The sequence below is a fragment of the Boleophthalmus pectinirostris genome, unplaced genomic scaffold, assembly GCF_026225935.1.
Source record: "Boleophthalmus pectinirostris isolate CB_2022bp ecotype Guang Dong unplaced genomic scaffold, ASM2622593v1 HiC_scaffold_21, whole genome shotgun sequence".
In the NCBI taxonomy this organism is placed as follows: Eukaryota; Metazoa; Chordata; class Actinopteri; order Gobiiformes; family Gobiidae; genus Boleophthalmus; species Boleophthalmus pectinirostris.
In genome coordinates, this window is record NW_026571175.1 from 12,987,517 (window position 1) to 13,006,948 (window position 19,432).

At 37.7% G+C, this 19,432-nt stretch overlaps 1 protein-coding gene across 5 annotated transcripts; it reads left to right on the forward strand.

The window, feature by feature from the left end:
• The first annotated feature begins 4,025 nt into the window (after positions 1-4,025).
• On the forward strand, positions 4,026-18,894 carry LOC110167158 (uncharacterized). Of its 5 annotated transcripts, none has more exons than XM_055157372.1 (26): positions 4,026-4,066; positions 5,312-5,402; positions 6,684-6,813; positions 6,881-7,042; positions 7,167-7,304; positions 8,092-8,240; positions 8,613-8,716; positions 8,792-8,972; positions 9,055-9,186; positions 9,604-9,747; positions 9,821-9,956; positions 10,056-10,206; positions 12,545-12,681; positions 13,529-13,640; positions 13,761-13,824; positions 14,446-14,649; positions 14,937-15,082; positions 15,260-15,378; positions 15,449-15,570; positions 15,637-15,734; positions 17,053-17,189; positions 17,269-17,393; positions 17,512-17,657; positions 17,729-17,861; positions 17,950-18,083; positions 18,160-18,894. In XM_055157372.1, the coding sequence occupies exons 3-26, from the start codon at positions 6,684-6,686 to the stop codon at positions 18,284-18,286; spliced, it is 3,231 nt and encodes a 1,076-aa protein (XP_055013347.1). In that variant the 5' UTR covers positions 4,026-4,066; positions 5,312-5,402; the 3' UTR covers positions 18,287-18,894. The 5 variants fall into 5 exon arrangements, with proteins under 5 accessions (XP_055013347.1, XP_055013346.1, XP_055013349.1 ...); XM_055157371.1 differs by lacking the exon at positions 4,026-4,066 and adding an exon at positions 4,245-4,271 and having other exon boundaries at positions 5,314-5,402; XM_055157374.1 differs by lacking the exon at positions 4,026-4,066 and adding an exon at positions 4,251-4,271 and having other exon boundaries at positions 5,314-5,402; positions 17,729-17,831.
• Positions 18,895-19,432: the final 538 nt, after the last annotated feature.

Consider the following 19,432-nt stretch of genomic DNA (forward strand, 5'->3'; position numbering starts at 1 on the left):
CCTTCTGTAAAAACATTATTGTGGGCCTACTGCAGGCTTGTTGAAATTGTTGATTTGAGTTGCCAGATTCAAACCTAAACCCTCTGCAGCTCACTGTAAATGGTACCTAATGACAATTGTTTTACCGTTCGATAGCGCCACTAGGGGGCAGTAAAGTTGTTGTTTTGTTTTTGTTTTTTTAACTGTGGTCCAGCAGTCTAAGGGTTGCATTACGTTTCATATTAAAGGACGTTATTATCTGGTTATACCAGGTTTTAAAAACTCAGACTGGATTATTCAAGCCGTTTGGAAAATAAATTAGAAAACCCACCGATAGCTGACATTGTTGTGTTCGTCCGCATCATCCAGATCTGAGGTAATTAATTTTATAGAAATATATAGATTAACAGTAGCCTATTACTTTTACTATTTGTTCTAGACTATTACTACTAATATTAGGCTATTCTAGGCATTATCCATTCATTTTATTTAACTGATCCATTATTTAAAACAGTGCATTTTGTCTTAGACTTTGGCGCTTGTTTCTCTTACTTAGGGCGTGATAGTAATACTGTAATAATGTGATACTTTGTGTATATAAACACTATAAAAACTTTAGTTCAGGACTGCAATACCATACACATTTACAGCTGGAACATTTGATTTGTACTTTTGTTATAAGGTAGGGTTAATTCTAGTTAGAATGTATTTTAGTACTGCATTTTTTTCAGATTGACAAGATTTTCAGTTTGCTAGAGATGCTCAGGCTCTACTACTTCTCATTTCAGAAGTTAGAGGTAAAAGATGAGTAAAATGTTTGAGAGTGTCACTGATGAACACTTGAGCAGCCTTGGCAAGTACAGCAACCTTCTCAATTTTCTATTAGCCTATTTAAGTTTAGTTAACATACATTGTGAGCAGGATTGACTCGTGTTGAAGAATCAATTCAGAGAGATGCAGAGGTTCATTAGCAGACTCTTGTTACATCTTCATCTGTGCACAATTCCATGAAAGCTTTCTTTTTAAAGTACACTTACCCCTTGTGTCCAGAGCTAAAGCTCATCATCCTTCTCATGGACGGCCATCCAGATACACCTTATGAGAGTAGAGCATTTGAGCTCTTCTGCCAGTTTGGTCCTAACTACCCAATGAAATCACCAGCAGTCCGCTTCATCACTTTTGTATTCTGAAAATGTACATTATTACTCTATAGTAGTCCATCTGTACTTGATATGGTTTATGTTTAATTTTAATCTGTTTTAAAGGTGCTATATTACATAATATGTATGTGAGTTTTAAGTAGGGATGGGCATAATTAGTCGATTAATCGATAACTGATCATTAAGAATTTCATCGATTACGTTCATTTTAATCGACAAACCGAATGTAGGTTGCTGTGTGTAGCGTGACCAAACAGGAGTCCGTACATGTAGCGCTCTGCACTCAGAAGGAGCGAGACACAAACAGTCGGTCAGGCTGCAATGTACCGAAGTGCAAATGCGAACGATGTGCAACGATGATTTGTACAAGAAAGTCCACGCTTTCCGTTCGGGACAAGTGTGAGTCCATGTGCACAGTGTACAAAGCAGCACATATGTTTCGGTGTCCAGTGGGAAAAAGCTTTGCCAGCTGAGAGTCGCGCAATGTCGATGACGAGTCCTCACCTCCCACCTGCCGTACGGTGTCCTGGTTTTGACAAACGCAAATATGGTCACACTAACCTGTATTCACCTGAGTCATGTCTTTTAATCCGACAGAAATTGACCGCATCAGCGACACAAGAGCTGTAGTTTTATCTTCGCTTAGTTTATGCAAATGACCGATGCGGTTTTAAGTTTTGTTTCTGTGAGAGTTGCCCAAAACTGAATTAAACACATTATAATCTAAAACGGATTGATGTGGCTCTAGAATCGTTACGGTTTATATGTCATAAAGTTGAATTTATTTATGCAGATTAGTAGTGCAGATAGTAATAATAATGATGATCATTTTAATATAAAAACGTTAATGATTAATCGATAATCGATCGTTAATTCTTCCGACGATCGATTAAGAAAATTTCACCGAATGCCCATCCCTATTAAGCCATGTTAGAATGTTGTTACCTCATCAAAAACATACTTGGAGCTGCAGTTTGTTTCATTCACTTGTTTGGATAATCCGTTATTATTAGACTGTCTACATGTCTAAAGCTCAAAATGCTCTGTTTCATCTTCTGGTGTCAATAATATGCAATAGTATGTAATAATATGGTAATAGTATGTAGTAGTATGTAATAGTATGTAGTAGTATGTAATAACATGTAATAATATGTGTTGGAGCCATATTGCGCCTCTCTGCCCCTTGGATGGCTATAAGGTACGCCCAATAAATATTGAGGAACACAGTATTTGGACTCTGTTTTTATGGAAGACACGAGTCCGAGACACCACACACGCTGCAGCCATAGCGGACCTTGCACAGGGCAAGTTTTGGCCGCTACATTGTCAAAAGACTACCTCAGGTACCGTCCGGGCGTTAAGGTGTTGCGTCGGCTGTGATAGGCACAGCGCGGTTTCCAGGAGTGGACCCACCTACTACCGTAGCGGTGACTCGTCGCGACAGGCGCGGCGGACCGGCGGACTGTTGGCGGGAGCACGGAGAAGGAAGGGGGCGGACGGCACCGGAGAACCTCGGTGTCGTCACCGGCAGCATCGCAAAGGCCAGGCCCAGAACATTCACCTGGTAGGCCTACGCTAAATGTTTAAGAGTCTACAAGGATGGCGCATTTACAGAACTCTGACTTTTGGGCACGGGGCGCGGATGGATTTGTGTACGTTGTAAATACGAACACTGTAAAAATGTGCACCAAGGGTTTCAACTAAAAACTGAGAAAAAGGAAAAAATAAACTGTGAAAGGACACATAAAGACAGTCACAGAAGTGAAAAAAAGAATTAAGGCTTCTGTAGCTGGAGCATTGGTAAAAATAAAGGCTGAAACGGCTGCACTACTGGCTAAAGCTTCATATATGGAGGATATTCATGCACTTGAAGCAAAGCAAAGAGGAATCAGGAGAAGAAGGTTGGATGAACTGGAGCTTGAGACTAAACTGGCTGAGGTAACAGCAAAGTTGTCAGTTTTTAATGCCTCAAATAAACATAAAACTGTAAAACCCAGACCACTGCTGCTGGAGCCCAAGGTGCCTCAGTCAACTCTGTTTCCTTCAAAACCATGTTTATTAAAGCAAACCACAAGTGTCTCTGTTTTACTTGAAGATCAAACAGGGGCCGGTGATGATGATGGTTTTGATGCAGTGAACTGGGAGGCGCCAGAGATATGCACCACAGTGGTGGGTGCTTTTGCGTCAACAGGGGCCGGAACCACCACTGACATGGATTTATCCCAAAGTGAACCTGTTCTTTCACCTGAACCCCAGAAGGATTTTGATACCCCTGCCATGGACCAATTTGAGCCACCTATCATGACCAACATGGACAGTAGTGACACAGAGGATGAGGAGCAGGAGAAGACTGCTGCTGGTATGGACTGCGTGCACCTTTATGGTCTCTCAATGAACTTTTCTCACTTTAAATGTATTGTTGCCTTTGTGATTTGTGTTTTGTATCTGCTTGTTTGTCAAGCCCAAAAGTTGTTTCAACTAAAAATCTGCAAAACCTTCAAAAGAAAAAGGTGGAAAAAGTTTTATTAATTTAACTTAACTGGATAGAATTAAATGTAAACAATGATTTTTGGAAATTGGATAATGGTATTGGATATTTTTGGATTAATGTGTAACTGTGTTCCCATGTACATATAGAAAGATCAGCTAAGTTAATTTATGGCTCCAAATGTATTTTTGTATTTTATGTAATTGTTTCGCTACTGGCTTCCACAATTAAGGGGCCGGTGTGTTGGAGCCATATTGCGCTTCTCTACCTCCCGCCTCTGTGTGGCGCTATTTATAATTTGCTACGTAATTTGCTGCCCTATATAAGGGGAGGAAAATGTGCGCACAGGTGTTGCACCGTGAAGGTATACAGTCTTTTGACCGTCGTCGTCATCGTCGTGATCTGTCGAGTGCCGAATCTGTATTTTTGGATGGCTATAAGGAATGCCCAATAAATATTGAGGAACACAGTATTTGGACTCTGTTTTTATGGAAGACACGCGTGCGAGACACAGCTACAGCCATAGCGGACCTTGCACAGGGCAAGTTTTGGCTGCTGCAATATGTAAAATATAATAGCTACCTTTTACCTTTGTTCAGTAGAGATAACTTAGGGCTGAAATTGTCCAAATGATTCTAGTGAAGGTGAGTAAAAATCTATGATCCTGTAATAATCTATTGATCCTTTGATAATGAAATGGAAAGCAATAGAAAAACCACCTCAAAATGTAAGTATTAATTTGAAAGCTAATGCCTCTTTGTATAACCTACTCTTAACATTTTACTTTGTGGATTCAGATCAAAATATGATCTATTTGCCAAGCCTCAACAACTGCTATGAAGGACTGACTGGAAACCCTGTCCTCACATGAAAACCATGGTTACGGAGAACTGCAGCAGCCAAATTTTGGAAACTAGTTTGTAGGGGGAAAAAATAGTGCACATTCCTACATTTCTTTGTAGAATGTTCATTTAATAGTTTGGCACTTTTCAAAGTTTAGCTTTGGCTTGCTTTCTTTGTCTTTTGTTTCACATAGTTCATTCTCTAGTGTCAACACGTCATTGCATTTTAGTTTTACTTGATATTGATACCATGCATGCACTTTTATTATAAGATGATGCAGATGATACCATGGGGCCAAGTTACAGGTCCTATTTATAGAGAGGTCTCCACTCACTGTAAGATTTTAAATGTTATTAGTGAATACCTCAACATAGAGCTGTCATACTGTGGAACATTCCAGGCAAAGCAAAACCTTTCCATTTGGATAAGCAGGTGAGCAATGGATGATTTTCATACTCCCAGATGGTGGGAGTGTGACATCAGATGTCACAGTGCCCATAGTATGACAAAAGATATTTTTTCCTATTGATTACATTGTATGTCACCATGAAACATCCAAAAGGTAATTTCATAAGTGTTGGACATTCTATTCTATTCTATTAGTGATTAAACTGGACAACTCACCGTATTGCAACAAATGCCTGGATTGTATCTGGACAATATACAGTTTTGCTGTCCTCATCTCTATTATATAATATTGTCCTATAGATGTTGTGATGTCATCTGAAACCCAGCAATATGGTTTTATTTATCTCTGGATTAATTGTAGGCTATTGTTTTCTGCAACGTCCCCACTAGAGGTCATTTAGTCTGCAGATTTCTTGAGTTGAGTTTCGTTTTTAGGAAACGGACGGAAACTGGACTGTCCGTGCAAACCAACTTCTTCCTTGAATTGTGTGTACGTGGTCTGTCATCAGGAACGTCGATTTGAAGTAAGTCTCTGTCCTAAACATGTTCCAAGTTTCAGTCATAGCTTTGGTTCATTTTTTGTTTCGCTAATGTAATCGCTATTTCAAGTCTGCGCCTTTCAAGTCTGCTTCACCTAGCGGGTGAAAGTACAGCTAGGTAACATCAAGCACTGAAATGTAGGCTCTAAGTTCTTAAATAGGCCTACAATAAATATTCTAGGCCTACGTAATTTGTTCTGGGGGGGAATATGAAAAGCACAAAACCAAAACTGTTAGCATTATAGTATCCAGTGACGCTGCAGAACAGCTATAGCCTAATGGGCTAATAGACAAAATAAAATAGGATAATATGTAAAAAAAAAAAATAAATAGAATATGTTTAACAGATAAATATTAGTGAAATATTATGGTTATGCTATGGTTATGCATTGTATTTCGGTGATTTCTTGAGTGTCAGGACAAAACAGGTCCTCTCTAAAACACAGCAATTTGTAGAAAAATATTTTCTGAATATCATAATAGTTACATAAAAAAGTTAAATCTAAGGCAGGTCTGTATACTGGAGGTATTTATTTGAAAATTTTGTTGACAGTTTTGAACAATTTTAACATAAATGTAAGTGAAATTTTATAGGTCAATGTAATGTTTTGAGTTAATTTGCTTAAAAAACATTTTAAAACTCTTCATGTGAATGAATTGAATTAAAAGGCTTTAAATGTTTGTAAAAATGCCTACGGTAAACTTGTGAGAATATTTTTCTTCAAAATTCAGCTTGCTAAAAGTAGTGTCCCATCTTTTTGTCAGCTCCATCAGATATTTTGAAAAACCTCATTAAATCAGGCAGTAATATCATTATCATTATCTAATATCTCTGAGAGGCTGTATTGGTTTTCATACTTCACTGAATACAGCAGTACCATACACAGCCTGATCACTTTTATATGAGATAGAATAAGTCTTGAAGTAGGCCCCATTTTTAGATGTATGTCAGTAATAATTTGGTAAATAATGAACAACTGACACAATATTAACTGGACCTTAGTGAAACTTCTGGTAAATTATTTCCTATTAAATTTAACACACAATAAGTTTATCATAGTTATTTCAAAATTAGTCTGCTTAGGTCTACTTACTTAACTTTCACTTTCCTTAAATGACACCATAAAAAAGTTACCCAGTTTTTTGTCAGTAACTCCAAGGTAAGTTTGTATTACAACTAGCTTATTACAAGTAGCTATTATTATTGTGTCAAATTAGATTTTATTTTAATACAGCGGTGACATTTTTTATTTTTTTTTAATTCAGATGGACAAGATTTACAGTTTGCTGGAGAGGCACAGGCTGGAATCCTACTACTTCTCCTTTGTGACCTTAGGGGTGAAAGAAGAACAAGATTTTATTGACAGTGTCACCGATGAAGACTTGACCAGCCTTGGTGACTACAGGAACTATTTTTATGAATGTTCAATAGCAGATTTGCTCATTGTGTCAATTGTGAGCAGGGCTGACTCATGTGGAGAAGAATCGTTTTAGAGAGATGCAGAGGTTCATTGGCAGACTCAGAGCTCCTGTACCAGATACATCTTCATCTGTGCACAAGTCTATGAAAGCTTTTTCCTTAAAGTACACTTACCCCTTGTGTCCAGAGATAAAGATCATCACAGGTATGAAATGAACTCTGTTTTTATATCTTAACACTAAAAAGTAAGTTGGGGTGTTATTATTTACACTTAACACAAAGATACTCTATATGGTATCTATATTTTACTGCATCTCTTTATCTTGCAGATATGGATCCTGCTCAGAACACAGTGGAAGATCTGATGCTGAGGATTGGGCATGCAGAGAATATTGGTTCTTCTAAAGGAGTTTGCCTTTACACAGTGGATGGAATGCCTCTGACTGATGATCCCTACTTTAACACATGTGAGTAAAGCTGGGAGATATAATGACCGTAGATGATACTGCAGTTCTTGTTTTGAAGACATGCAAAATAAAATTTAAAAAATGAGTAATTGGTTAATAATTACAACATTTAAATATCCTTATTGTTAGATAAGAGTGTTTGTTTACCTGCTTCACATATTTCAGCTACTACCTGTGGCCTTCCTCATAAGCTCCAGGTGATGGAGTTCTGGTATGTCCTGTCTGACGAAAAATAAAGTTTAAAAGAAGGAGATCAAAAGAGCCATTACCAAAGTATAATTACTATTACTATTTAGAAAGACTGCAATAAGAAATAAAAATAATAGCTGCACTTTTGGTACACATATTACAGTCCACCATTCACATATGAGTGTTGTCATCATCATGTGCTTAGTTGTTTCTAAAGATTAACACCTTGCTCAGACTGCACCCAGTCCAGCTGCAGCTCCAGGGTCGGACCAGTCTAATTGTGGTGTGACACTTGCACAAGGACCGTAGCTCTGCTGTGCATTTAGTCACTGCTTTTGCAGGTTGCACATGTGAGACCACATATTGACCACATAACTCTTCATTTATTAAGGGAAAAGGCTTGTAGTGGGTTTCAGCATCCGGCAAAACTAGAATCCAAATGATGCACTTCCACTGGCATCACCAGACTGTATGGCATGCGGTCTGAGCTCCTCTTGCTACTTGTAATTATACAGAATACTTGCGGCCACCAGGGCTGTACCGCATGTAATCTGAGCCCGGGGTAAAGGGATATTTTACTATGTTTTATCACTCACAGGGTCACTGCAGGACAGACATATCAAGGATGGAGATCTCATCTATGCCATATTTACTCCTAAAGAGAATCTGCTGACATCAACAAATAGCACAATAAACACTGTGCCACTGTCAGGAAATGATACTGTCCGCTGCCATGTCATGCTAAGGGTATGTTTTGAGCACTGACATTTATTCATCATAATTGTGCATGTGCACAATAAAATTTCCAAATATTAATTTATAATTTTTTAAAGGCAGGAAATCAAATATTTAATTATTTAATGCTGCATATAAGGTTTCCAGAATCAGAGAAATTTTGTATGTAGCGTTAATTATTAAACAACGAGGAACCATGCGTTACACTGTTTTCACCCCTACGCAAAGTGTGTTAAAACTGCATAACATACTGCTCTAAGTTGTTTAATGCTCTTATCCCACATATAACTGTTGCCGGACTGCTTGTGCATTATACAATATTAGCACATGGCAGTTAACCATTGGAATGCTCACTGACCGTGGCTTTTTAATTTTCTTTTACAGGGAGACTTTGACGTTAGCATTGATTGGGCAGTTGACACAGTTTCAGACATTCAGAATAAGCTAAGTGTAATCAGTGGAATTCCTAAAGATGTTCTTCATTACAGGTGAATGCTTACTCTTAAATAGCTATGAGCAATTAAAAAGTAATTTTAACAGTAGTTTGTGCACTTTGATTACAGATGTGACACTAGCTTTGAGGATGCTCCGCAAAGACTTTGGATGACGGAGGGGACATCACTGAATTTCTCTCTCTCCTCATTCATGCATCTTTGTGCAAATAAAGTCTTTACAGACATTACACCTTCAGTTCAGCAGACCAAAAAAGGAACCAGTGTTTTCCTTGCATCTCTCTATATTATTGTAATTGTCATAGTTTAAAACTCTCTATATAGTGCTTATTCAATACACACTTCCTGTTTATAATTTTTTTTTTTTCTTCTAGGAAAGGAAATCCCCTGTGGTACGACATAGTGACCTGATTGGCTTTATACGAAAAGTGACTGGATGCAATCCTCTAGCCCAAAGTCTGCATCAGCTTCTGCAGAAGAGTCAAATTTTATCTAAGACTCAAAGGGTGAATAATGTAACATTACAATTTAAGGTGTTTTACTGCTCATTGAGATGCCATCTTAGCATACTGTACGTAAACACACAAATGCACACTATTTTTGTTATTTTTCTGTATTTTGTTGGTGTAAGGTAATGTGAAGAATATGAAACTAAGTCTATTGAAGAATTTCTTCACATTCCAATCACAAATGCACAAATAATATCACATCTTAAATCAAATAAAATGTGCTAATAGAATAGAAATAGTTTTACCTGAAAACACAGTATGTCCAAAACATCTATTAATAACAAAATTTAAATATAATACTATATAATATAAAATATAATACATTAATAACAAAAGGCAAGAGCTAAAGGTCTGGGGCTGTGTCAGGTACCTGTATCTCAATTAAATTGTATGTTGTGTTGTTTTTTTTTTTAGATTGCAGTGATTGAAGGCTTGTACACACTGTTTCGGGAGATACTGCCAAAACCTGGATCTGCTGATGGAGACAAGATCATAGAGGACCAAAAAGTCTTTGAGCATTCACTGTTCTGCTGGTCATATATTATGTCAGAAGCCAAGGTCTAGTACTGCAAACATTATTGAAACAAATGGTTTGTGTTATGTAACTTTATTCATTTTCATTATTTTATAGAAAGGGAGCCCCTATCATGATAATTATGCACCAGTTTCACTATTTTCTGAAAATGGCAACCGTTTCTGTGAACCAGTCACTGTACCTGGGCTACCAGGCCCCATGGAGCGGGCAGATGTGCTGCAAAAAATCAGAAGTACAATTTCTTTTGAGTTGAGGTGTTTTATAGTTTATGTGCCTGAAAAAGAAGTCTGTGTCAGGCAGCTCTGCTGTCTTCCTCTGCCACTCTTTTCAGACGGTGAAACTATTCCACTCTGCACGGAGAAGGAGTTGAGTCCCACATCACTCAAAAGATGCACAGATATTGAGAAAATCTTGCTCAGTGTTCATCCTTTAATCAGAACATATTACGTATGGATTTCGTACAACGATGTGCCTGGACAGAAGTATGTTACATTTTGCTGTAATTATACATTTTCTGCACATATAGAAACCATTCTAAAGATAGAATATTTTGTGAATTGTTTATTGCTAAATTTCTTTGAGAGAGAGAAAATTTACTAGTGTACTAGCCAGTCCTCTGAGTTTGAGATGGTTCTTATGGCACTAAGATGATAGAGGTATACTTAGGTGTCAGGCCATGGAAAGACATATAAACAAACAGAGCTGTTTTAAGTTCTATTCTCTCGATACAGTAGTCTAACCTAGTGGAGACAAACGCATGGATAAGTCTTCCCAAGTCTGGTTTAAGGTCACCACCATACAGGATTTTTCAGTCTTAAACCATTTTTAAACATGCAACAAAAAGCACACGCCACAGACACGAGGAGAATCCTATGAGATTATAAATCTCCGATCGCAAAGACTGCATCGGGATATGGCTGTGGACCACATGCTACAAAGTTAAGATTGCAGCTCACAACAGCTGCTTCCTGTCTGCAGTAAAACCACTCGCTTTGAGACGTATAAGTGTTAAAAAGATCAAAGCATTGCACTTCTAGTTTAGATGCAAACTGTATTATTATTTGTGAAATGTGGTGCAGAACTTCAGATTCATGATTTTAAGTGCACAGATGGTTGGTGACAAGTACACAGGAAGTAGAGTCACTATTGCTAATCTGTAGCTTCACCTTGATGCGCGTTGTGTGGATGTAAACAGAAACACGTGAGGAACTACTCTCGCTTTTTAACTTTTAAAGAACGCTTCAAACTGCATTAATAGCGATGTTTTGTGGACTTGGTGTCATTATTTGTGGAGGATAAATTGTGTGGATAATATGGATGAGAAGCTGCCGTAATAAAAATTACGAGAAGTGAGTAATAATTATTTTTACTATTTGCTGAGTTTGTATCTCCGTCACTTCGCCTGATGCTCTGTTTTATTAGTTGTTACCGCAGCATTGCTGATGTTTGGGGTTTATGATCTGACAGCAGCTCAGAGTCACACTGACACCACACACTCCTGTAGTGTGTCGGCCTTTAAGCCCTGTTCAGACCAAACATGAATGGCGCGAATAAATCGCCTCTAACGCCCCTAGTTTGCCGCTTGACTTTTTTGAATCTTTCACTTCATTCCAGGTCGCTCGAGTTTGGGAATTTGGTTGAGCGAGTAAATCCGCTCTATTTGCTCCCGAAGGATCAAGTGCAACTGCGCGTGTCCTCTGCATCTGTTTTCATTTGGAAAAATGGCGTACTTGGAATACCAGACCGGCACTGAGACCGAGACCAGAGCAGGACTGAGTCTGGGACCAGAGCGGGACTGAGTCTGGGGCCAGAATAAAGGAGAGGGGGACAGAGTCTGGTGTAGGTCCTGCTCTGTGGAGTTTATTCCGGTCTTTGGCTCGTGCTGATATCGTATAATATCCTCTCGTTTCTCACGGGAACAATAAGTGTCTCCTCCATGTTGAATGAGCATTCACATCTGTCTCAGCATTATACGTTACTGTCAGAGCACAGACCCTGATTGATGTGACACAAATATTCACAGGTTCACAGGAAAGTTCAAAAATTTCAAGTTTGGTGAATTTCGCCAAATCCTTTCCTTTTAAGAATTTGTGCGTCAATGCCAGTTTTGCAAATTCGCACCGCTCATTTCACCTATTCGCGCCCCCCAATTCGCATCGTTCATGCCACAGAACTTTATTTGCATGTCAACACGCCTTTACATAGGGTTAAGATGTAAATCGTTCGCCTTGTTTGCGCCATTTGCGTTTGGTGTGAACGTAGCTTTAGACGGTATACCTGTGATTTTTGTAATGTTTTTAGATGGTTAAAATCTGCAGGTATTATTGATTTGGTGTGGCTGAGTCGATTATTACCCACACATTTCTAGCCTGATTTGAAGGTTTTAGAGAAACAGACTGGAGAGAGAGATGGGCCAAAGACGATGAATCCAGCCTTGTCTGAATTTAGCTGGAGTAAGTTGTTTGACATCTGTTTTGATGCAGTGTCAGAGTGAATCCACTGGTCCATATTTACCTGACAGTGAGACATAGATCCCAGTGTTGTCTACATAGTTGTGGACTCATTAACCAAGGGGTCCCAGGATTGACACTGACATGTTTAGGACAGTTTTGTCAGTTACAGGTGCAAGGCTATTATTTGCCCTGTGCAATTGATAGCTTTTTTTAATGCCCTAAACCCAAACACATTGCACTTGATGTGGAAATGTGGCAATTAGTTCTGCCAGCAGCAGAGTTGGAACTATTTTAACCTTCATTGGGGCAGTGGTGTCCAGAACTTGAAATATGGTATGCTTTTACTCTTTTATCTTTTTAACTTAAGCTTTCAGTTGGAAACAAAGAAGACTCTTGAAGTTATGACTGAGGAAATGAAGGCTTTCCCATTGCTCATTGTGACTCCTCCTCTGTTGCTGAAGAACCTGGGACATCAAGATATATGCTTGGTTTACCTTACTGAAGGTACAAATGTCATATCAGTTATGTAATGCTAACAAAAATTAGAAGATATTAAAATGAGGTAGAGGCAGAGTTAAGAACCTTGGAAATTCTCATTAAATTTTCCTATTCACATTTTTGTGTATGATTAACTGATAGAGTTCCTACCCTCACCTATGTCATGAGCTTTGGGTAATGACCGAAAGAACAAGATTGTGGATACAAGTGGTCAAAATGAGTTTGCTCTGCAGAGTGGCTGGGCCCTCCCTTAAATAGGGTGAGGAGCTCAGTCACATGGGAGGAGTTTGGAGTAGAGAATTTAGATTATACTATATTTTCTATTTTTTACTTTACTTGTACATATAGATTTATATAATTATACCTTATTTGACACCAGTTTTCTTGCTCTTTTTGCTACTTAGGATTTATTATTACCATTTATATTTCTTCTGTTTGTTATTAGATCATTATATTATATTGTGATATGTGAGCTACTGTATCCAAATAATTTCCCTTGTGGATCAATAAAGGTTATCTAAGTCTAAGTCTGGTGAAGGTGCAGTGCAGGAGGAGCCAGGGGTGGTCTATAATGGACAGGGGGTTGCCTTTCTGGCACTTCTTCTTGAGGCTTCCTCACTAGTGGTCCACACCATAGAATAATTAAAATCCGTTTACATTCCCCATCACTACCACAGCAGGTAGTTTTTCCCTACATCTGATGCTTAAACATACAAAAAATGGTAATCAAAATGTTAAAACAACTCGCCTATTGTCTGTAATAACATCCAATAATGCAAACTTTAAATGTAACAACAATCCAATAATGTAATAACTTGTCCTTTTGAATGTGCCTTTTCTATTTCATTTGCAGATAACCTTGGTGTTTACTTTCATAAAGACAAGGGGAGCCCCAAAAAAATACATGTGTATGACTGTCTGTCTGGAGAAACCGAAACTGTTGATGTAGATGTTTTGGCTGCGCGGTGAGTAAACAAAAAGTACTGACAAAAAGTAATTGATTTAGTGGTTGTATCCACATGTTGAGATTATTCAAAATGCAATGTGGACAATAATGTTTATGCCTTGTGGGTTATTCTGTGCAGGACTGGAGATGACAGAAACAGCCAATCTGTAGCCACAACCAGAACTCCAAAAGAAGCTGTCCTGGTACTATAAATTTATGAATTCATCAGTGGATTAGTGGTTAAAGAGCATTCAACCATTGTTGTGTTCTTGGGCAAGACAATTCACCCACATTGCTTATGTATAATGTGGTGTGAATGATTGGGAGCAGGGGCAGATTGGACGAATACTTACTTACTTATGATTATGATTATGATTATGATTATTATTATTATTATTATTATATTATATTAGTAAGTTAAACTTAAAGTTTCATCATAATTTTGTGCTTTATGCACTCACTTCACATTTGGATGGTGACCAGATCAGCCAGATCTGCCCTGGGCTGGACAGACAGAAACAAGGTTAGTAAAGTGTCTTGGAAATGCCAAATGTCACAACACTTCAGGTTGGTGGACAAGCACTTGAGCTATTCTTAGCTGGTGACATAGTAGTTATATATTGTGTATTTGAAGATGCCGTAATTTAAAATGTGCACTATTAATTGAAATTTTACAATATGTTAGGGACAAGCAAACTTTCAAAAGGAGTCCTTATATAGAGTTTAACCAAGTATGGATTGGCCAAGAATATTCACCAAATTTGCATTGTGTATTACTGCAATGTATTACCAAGTATTGGTGATACACATCTTTTTTCTAACAGGTGCTTGTAGATACAAGCTCATCTATGAATGAGAAGTGCTATGGAAGTGTGGATATCCAGAAGATCCATGCTGTCAAAGAACTCTTCAACAGCTTTGCTAATCGGACCATGGCATATGATTTCCATCACATCATTGGCCTTGTGAAGTTTGATTCTACAGTGAAAACTCTTCAGACCTTCACAGAGACACTTGAAACATTCAAGGTAATTGGTCATTGGTTTGGCTTTTATAATAAATCATATTGTTTTCTACCTAATTCTTATTGCATGTTTTTGTAGTTGCATTGCAGTTTTTATTAGCCGTTATGGCTTCAAAGTTTTAATGCTAATGCAAAATTGCTGGACGCACCTGAACATATGCTATTTGGCTTTTTAACTTGCATTTAGACTGGGATAAGTAGTCAGAGCACTTCCCTGGAAAAACGAGATGAATGTCAAATCAAGGGTGTACTTATGCTTGTAAATATATTTGATGTTATTTGTGTTTTTAGGATAGTGTGCAAAGTCTTGAGCCAAATGGATGCACAACGCTTTATGATGCTCTTGAGCTTGGAAGACGCAGGTTTAAAAAAGTCAAGACAGAATTTCCAGACTGTGTACTGCGCATTCTGTGCCTCACTGATGGGAATGATGATGGGTAAACATAATTTATAACAAATATACTTTTCGCCTCCTGTGTCCTCCTTAATATGTTTGATCCACCTGGGTCGTAACAATGACTATTTGTTTAGGATGATCAGATTAGAATGTGCTTTGATATTCTTAAATTTTGAAGACTAGGAAATATTTGCTTTATGCTATATTTTGTAAATAGTTCCACCATTGAACCAGATGTTGTTGCTGTCAATCTGATCCAATCTGACATCATTGTGGATTCAGTTCTTCTTGGAACAGTAGAGAACAATATGCTCCATGGCATTAGCATTGCCTCTGGTAAGATACAATGCGATGTTTTAATGTAGAAGGAAAGGCTTTGTGAATGAGACATGTATTAATGTTTAAGGTGGCTGCTGTTTCAAACCTGAGACAAGCAAAGACGGTCTCAAACTGTTTGAGGCAGAAACGGTTTTGTCTTTAGGAATGCGAAAACCCAAAAACAAAGCTGACACCTCTTCTGTTACTAAGGTGATAAAAAAATTATTGTAAAACAATTTCTTATACAATGTAAATTGATAAATTAATTTGTTGTAGAATTTTTTAACTGGATTATTTGCACTTCATGGATATGATGACCTTCCAGAAGCTGTCTTGCCCACTGAGATGTCCGATAAAGTGACTGTAACGGAAGAGTAAGACCACATTTCATTTCCAATTATCAGAATATCATGAAAAATGTATATTTGTCACTCATTTCAGAAAGTCAACCCCATATATTACATAGACTTACAACAAACAGAGTGAAACATTTCAAGAGTTTATTTCTTGAATTGTTATGATTGTGCCTTACAGATAATGAAAATACAGAAGTCTGTGTCTCTGAAAATTTGAATATTGTGAAAAAGCATAATATTGGGAAGTCATGGGGTCACACCTTAATCAGCTAATTAACTGAAAGCACCTGCAAAGGTTTCCTGAACCTTTAAAAGTCTCTCAGTCTGGATCAAGGGGCTACACAATCATGGGGAAGGCTGCTGACTTGACAGATGTCCGGACAACGGTCACAGAAGGCCATTGCTAAAGAAGCTGGTTGTTCACAGCGTGCAATATCCAAACATTCGTAATAACTTGAGTGGAAGAAAAAACTGGTAGAAATGGGTACAATAGCAAAAGGAAAGACCTTGAGTAGCCTTGAGAGGATTGTCAAGCCAAGTCCTCTCAAGAAGTTCTGGGGAGCATCATAAAGAGTGGACTGAGGCTGGAGTCAGTGCATCAAGAGCCACTATGCACAGACAAAGCCTTATATGGGACATGTTATGATGTCAGAAGAATGTCATCTAAAAGAAGATAGAGTGGAGAGACACAGAATCCATGTTGCTTGATGTTCAGTTTGAAGTTTTCAGTCAGTGATGATTTGGCTGCTGGTACTACTGAAGTCCACAGTCAACACAGCCCTCTACCAGGACATTTTAGAGCACCTTATGCTTCCTTCTGCTGACAAGCTTTATGGAGATGCTGATTTCATTTTCCAGCACGACTTGGCACCTGCCCACACAGCCAAAGTCTCCAAAAGCGGACCTGAATGCCGCTATCAAAGCAACCTGCGCTTAGTATTTAGTTGGGCCTACTTTGGCATGAATTACTACGAGTGCAGTATGGCATGGAGGCAATCACCGTGTGGCATTGCTCTAACCCTAAGTGCATAGAAATTCACATACTTTTCATAAGCCTGACATTTATGTTTAAAATATCCTTTTTTATTTATATTATGTAATATTCAAATTTTCTGTGTCACTGAATTTTGGGTTTTCATTATCTGTATCCATAATCATCAAAAAGGCTCTTCAGTCTATATAATATATAGCTTTGACTTTCTGGAACAAGAGACAAAACATATTTAACTTTTTCAAGAGATTGTAGTAATTGGAGATGGACTATTTAAAAAAAAATATATATATATTACATCCAATGTGCTGAACCAAACAATAAACTTGCTCATATTTCATGCAGTGCTTTGAAAATAAAAATCCGTGAGGCCAAAGATGGACGTTTCATGGAGAGGGACAGAAGAATCTTGGAGGAGCTGAAGAACCTGCATTGTCATCCACATCCTTTCTTTCAAATCTTCCCATCAGAAACTGACTTTAGTAAGTCAAGATGCATTTAGCATGTGTACAGATTTATGCATTGTACTTTTCATTAATCCTGTAACTAATTCACATACAGCATTTTGGAAACTTCTTATGGAAGGCCCTCCGGATACACCTTATGACACTGGGGTGTTTGAGCTCTTCTGTCAATTTGGTCCTGACTACCCAGTGAAACCACCAACAGTCCGCTTCATCACTTCTGTATCCTGAAAATAGACTTAATATTAGACTAATATTACACATAGTTCTTCATCTGTACTTAGTGTGGTTAATGTTTTTATTTGGTCTGTTTTAAGTATTTTTCTTAACATGAACAAAGATATATCACTGCAATATCAACAATGTGGGTCGCATTTGCCACAACATATTTGACCGTGGATACAACGCACACGTCACGATGAGAGAGATCCTTAATGCTGTTTATGGACTGTTGATTGCTCCAGAACCTCAAGATCCACTGGACAGGTATAGAGTAAATCATTAGCAACAACATTTTGTAAAAATAAGTCGGTAAAATACAAATGTACTTGCTGCAGCATTCTGGCTGAGGAGTACCTGACAAATCCCCAGAAGTATGCAGAAGAGGCAAAAAATCACACAGAAAAGAGTGCTGGGCAATCACTGGATGAAATGGAAAAGGTTCACTGCAAAAAGTTATTTAGTGCTAGAGTTAGTAGTTAGTAGTTACATTTGGTGGAAATCATTAAGTGTTTGAATAGTATATGATAGTATTATATTTTGCTTTCTTTTTCAACAGAAACTGGTTAAAAATGTGAAGTTGTTACCAGAAAAACTTATCTGTCCACTCACCAAGAAAATCTATGTTGATCCAGTGATAACGAAATATAACAATGTTTATGAACGGAAAGCAATAGAAAAACATCTCAAAACGTAAGTACCCATTTTAATTTAAAATCTAATGCCTCGTTGTATAACCTACACTTAATATTTTACTTTGTGGATTCAGATCAAAATATGATCCATTTGCCAAGCCTCAACAACTGCTAAGAAGGACTGACTGGAAACCCTGTCCTCACATGAAAGCCATGGTTACGGAGTATCGCAGCAGTCAAATTTTGGAAACTACCTTGTAGGGGAAAAAAATAGTGCACATTCCTACATTTCTTCCTTTGTAGAATGTTCATTTAATAGTTTGGCTCTTTTCAAAGTTTAGCCCTGCCTTGCTTATCTTGTGTTTCACTCTCTAGTGTCAACACGTCATTACATTTTAGTTTTACTTGGTATTGGCACCATTCGTGCACATTTATTATAAAAGTTTATAATTTGAAGCTTTTGTAGAAATGGACTCTAAAAAGGAAGTTTTAGTTACTTGGTAAAGTCTTGTACAGTTGGTGATCATTGCTTCTTGAAATGTCCAAAAAAAAAAAAAGCCTTTTTTTCTCTTATGCATATTCAAGCAATTTCTTGTAGTGTTGAGCAAGTTACTCTAAAATTGTAATACATTATGTTTTATGTATTATATATTACTGGATGCAGTGCTAAAAATGTCAAATTTATGTTAGTATTACAATAATGTCTAGAAAATGTTACTGTTACTTTTTAGTTACTTTTGTTGTGTGATATTTCCCAACTTTATGTAATCACTGAATCACTTAACATCTCTCTACCTGTTGAACTTCTACTACTCTAAACTAACTTTCGCTTACAACACAATAATAAAATTTATTTGTTCATTCATTCATTATCATACATACATTCATAACCACTTTGATAGAGCTGGGGATAGACAGTAGTCCTATAGCCTGTAGGCTGCACAGATCATGCAGCCTCTTTGCATAGATCCACAGCTCCTCTTAACCAATAGGCCTACAGTCACTTAGGCTACATTGTGTTTTGAATGGGAAAACACTACGTACACTGAAGCACTGGCAGACAAACCCTAGAGACCATCAAACTCCTCCACATCTTAAGTAAATCTGATGCATATCTATTTAGAGTAATTCTTGTTTCAGGGAAAAAGGCAATTACAAAATGCTGGCTGAAAAAGGAGGCACTTACAATGGGACTTCTGAGACAAATTATCGGACAAATCAGAACAATGGAAACCATGACATTCGGTCTTCGCCTACAACGACACAAGGGAGAAAAACATTGGAAAAGATGGGACTGTTACATACAATCCATGAACAATGAATCGTGATATGTGAGCTGTTGATTGTACATGTAATCTTGCTTGATTTGTAAAGTTTCTTCATTATTCTTTGTATGCCCTAAAACCT

Bases quoted from the DNA above. Each gene is read 5' to 3' on its own strand.
- LOC110167158 (XM_055157372.1), top strand. From the start codon at position 6,684: ATGGACAAGATTTACAGTTTGCTGGAGAGGCACAGGCTGGAATCCTAC. The intron at 9,187-9,603 runs GTGAATAATGTA...TTTTTTTTTTAG, and splicing joins TTTTATCTAAGACTCAAAGG to ATTGCAGTGATTGAAGGCTT. The intron at 15,735-17,052 runs GTAAGACCACAT...TATTTCATGCAG, and splicing joins AAAGTGACTGTAACGGAAGA to TGCTTTGAAAATAAAAATCC.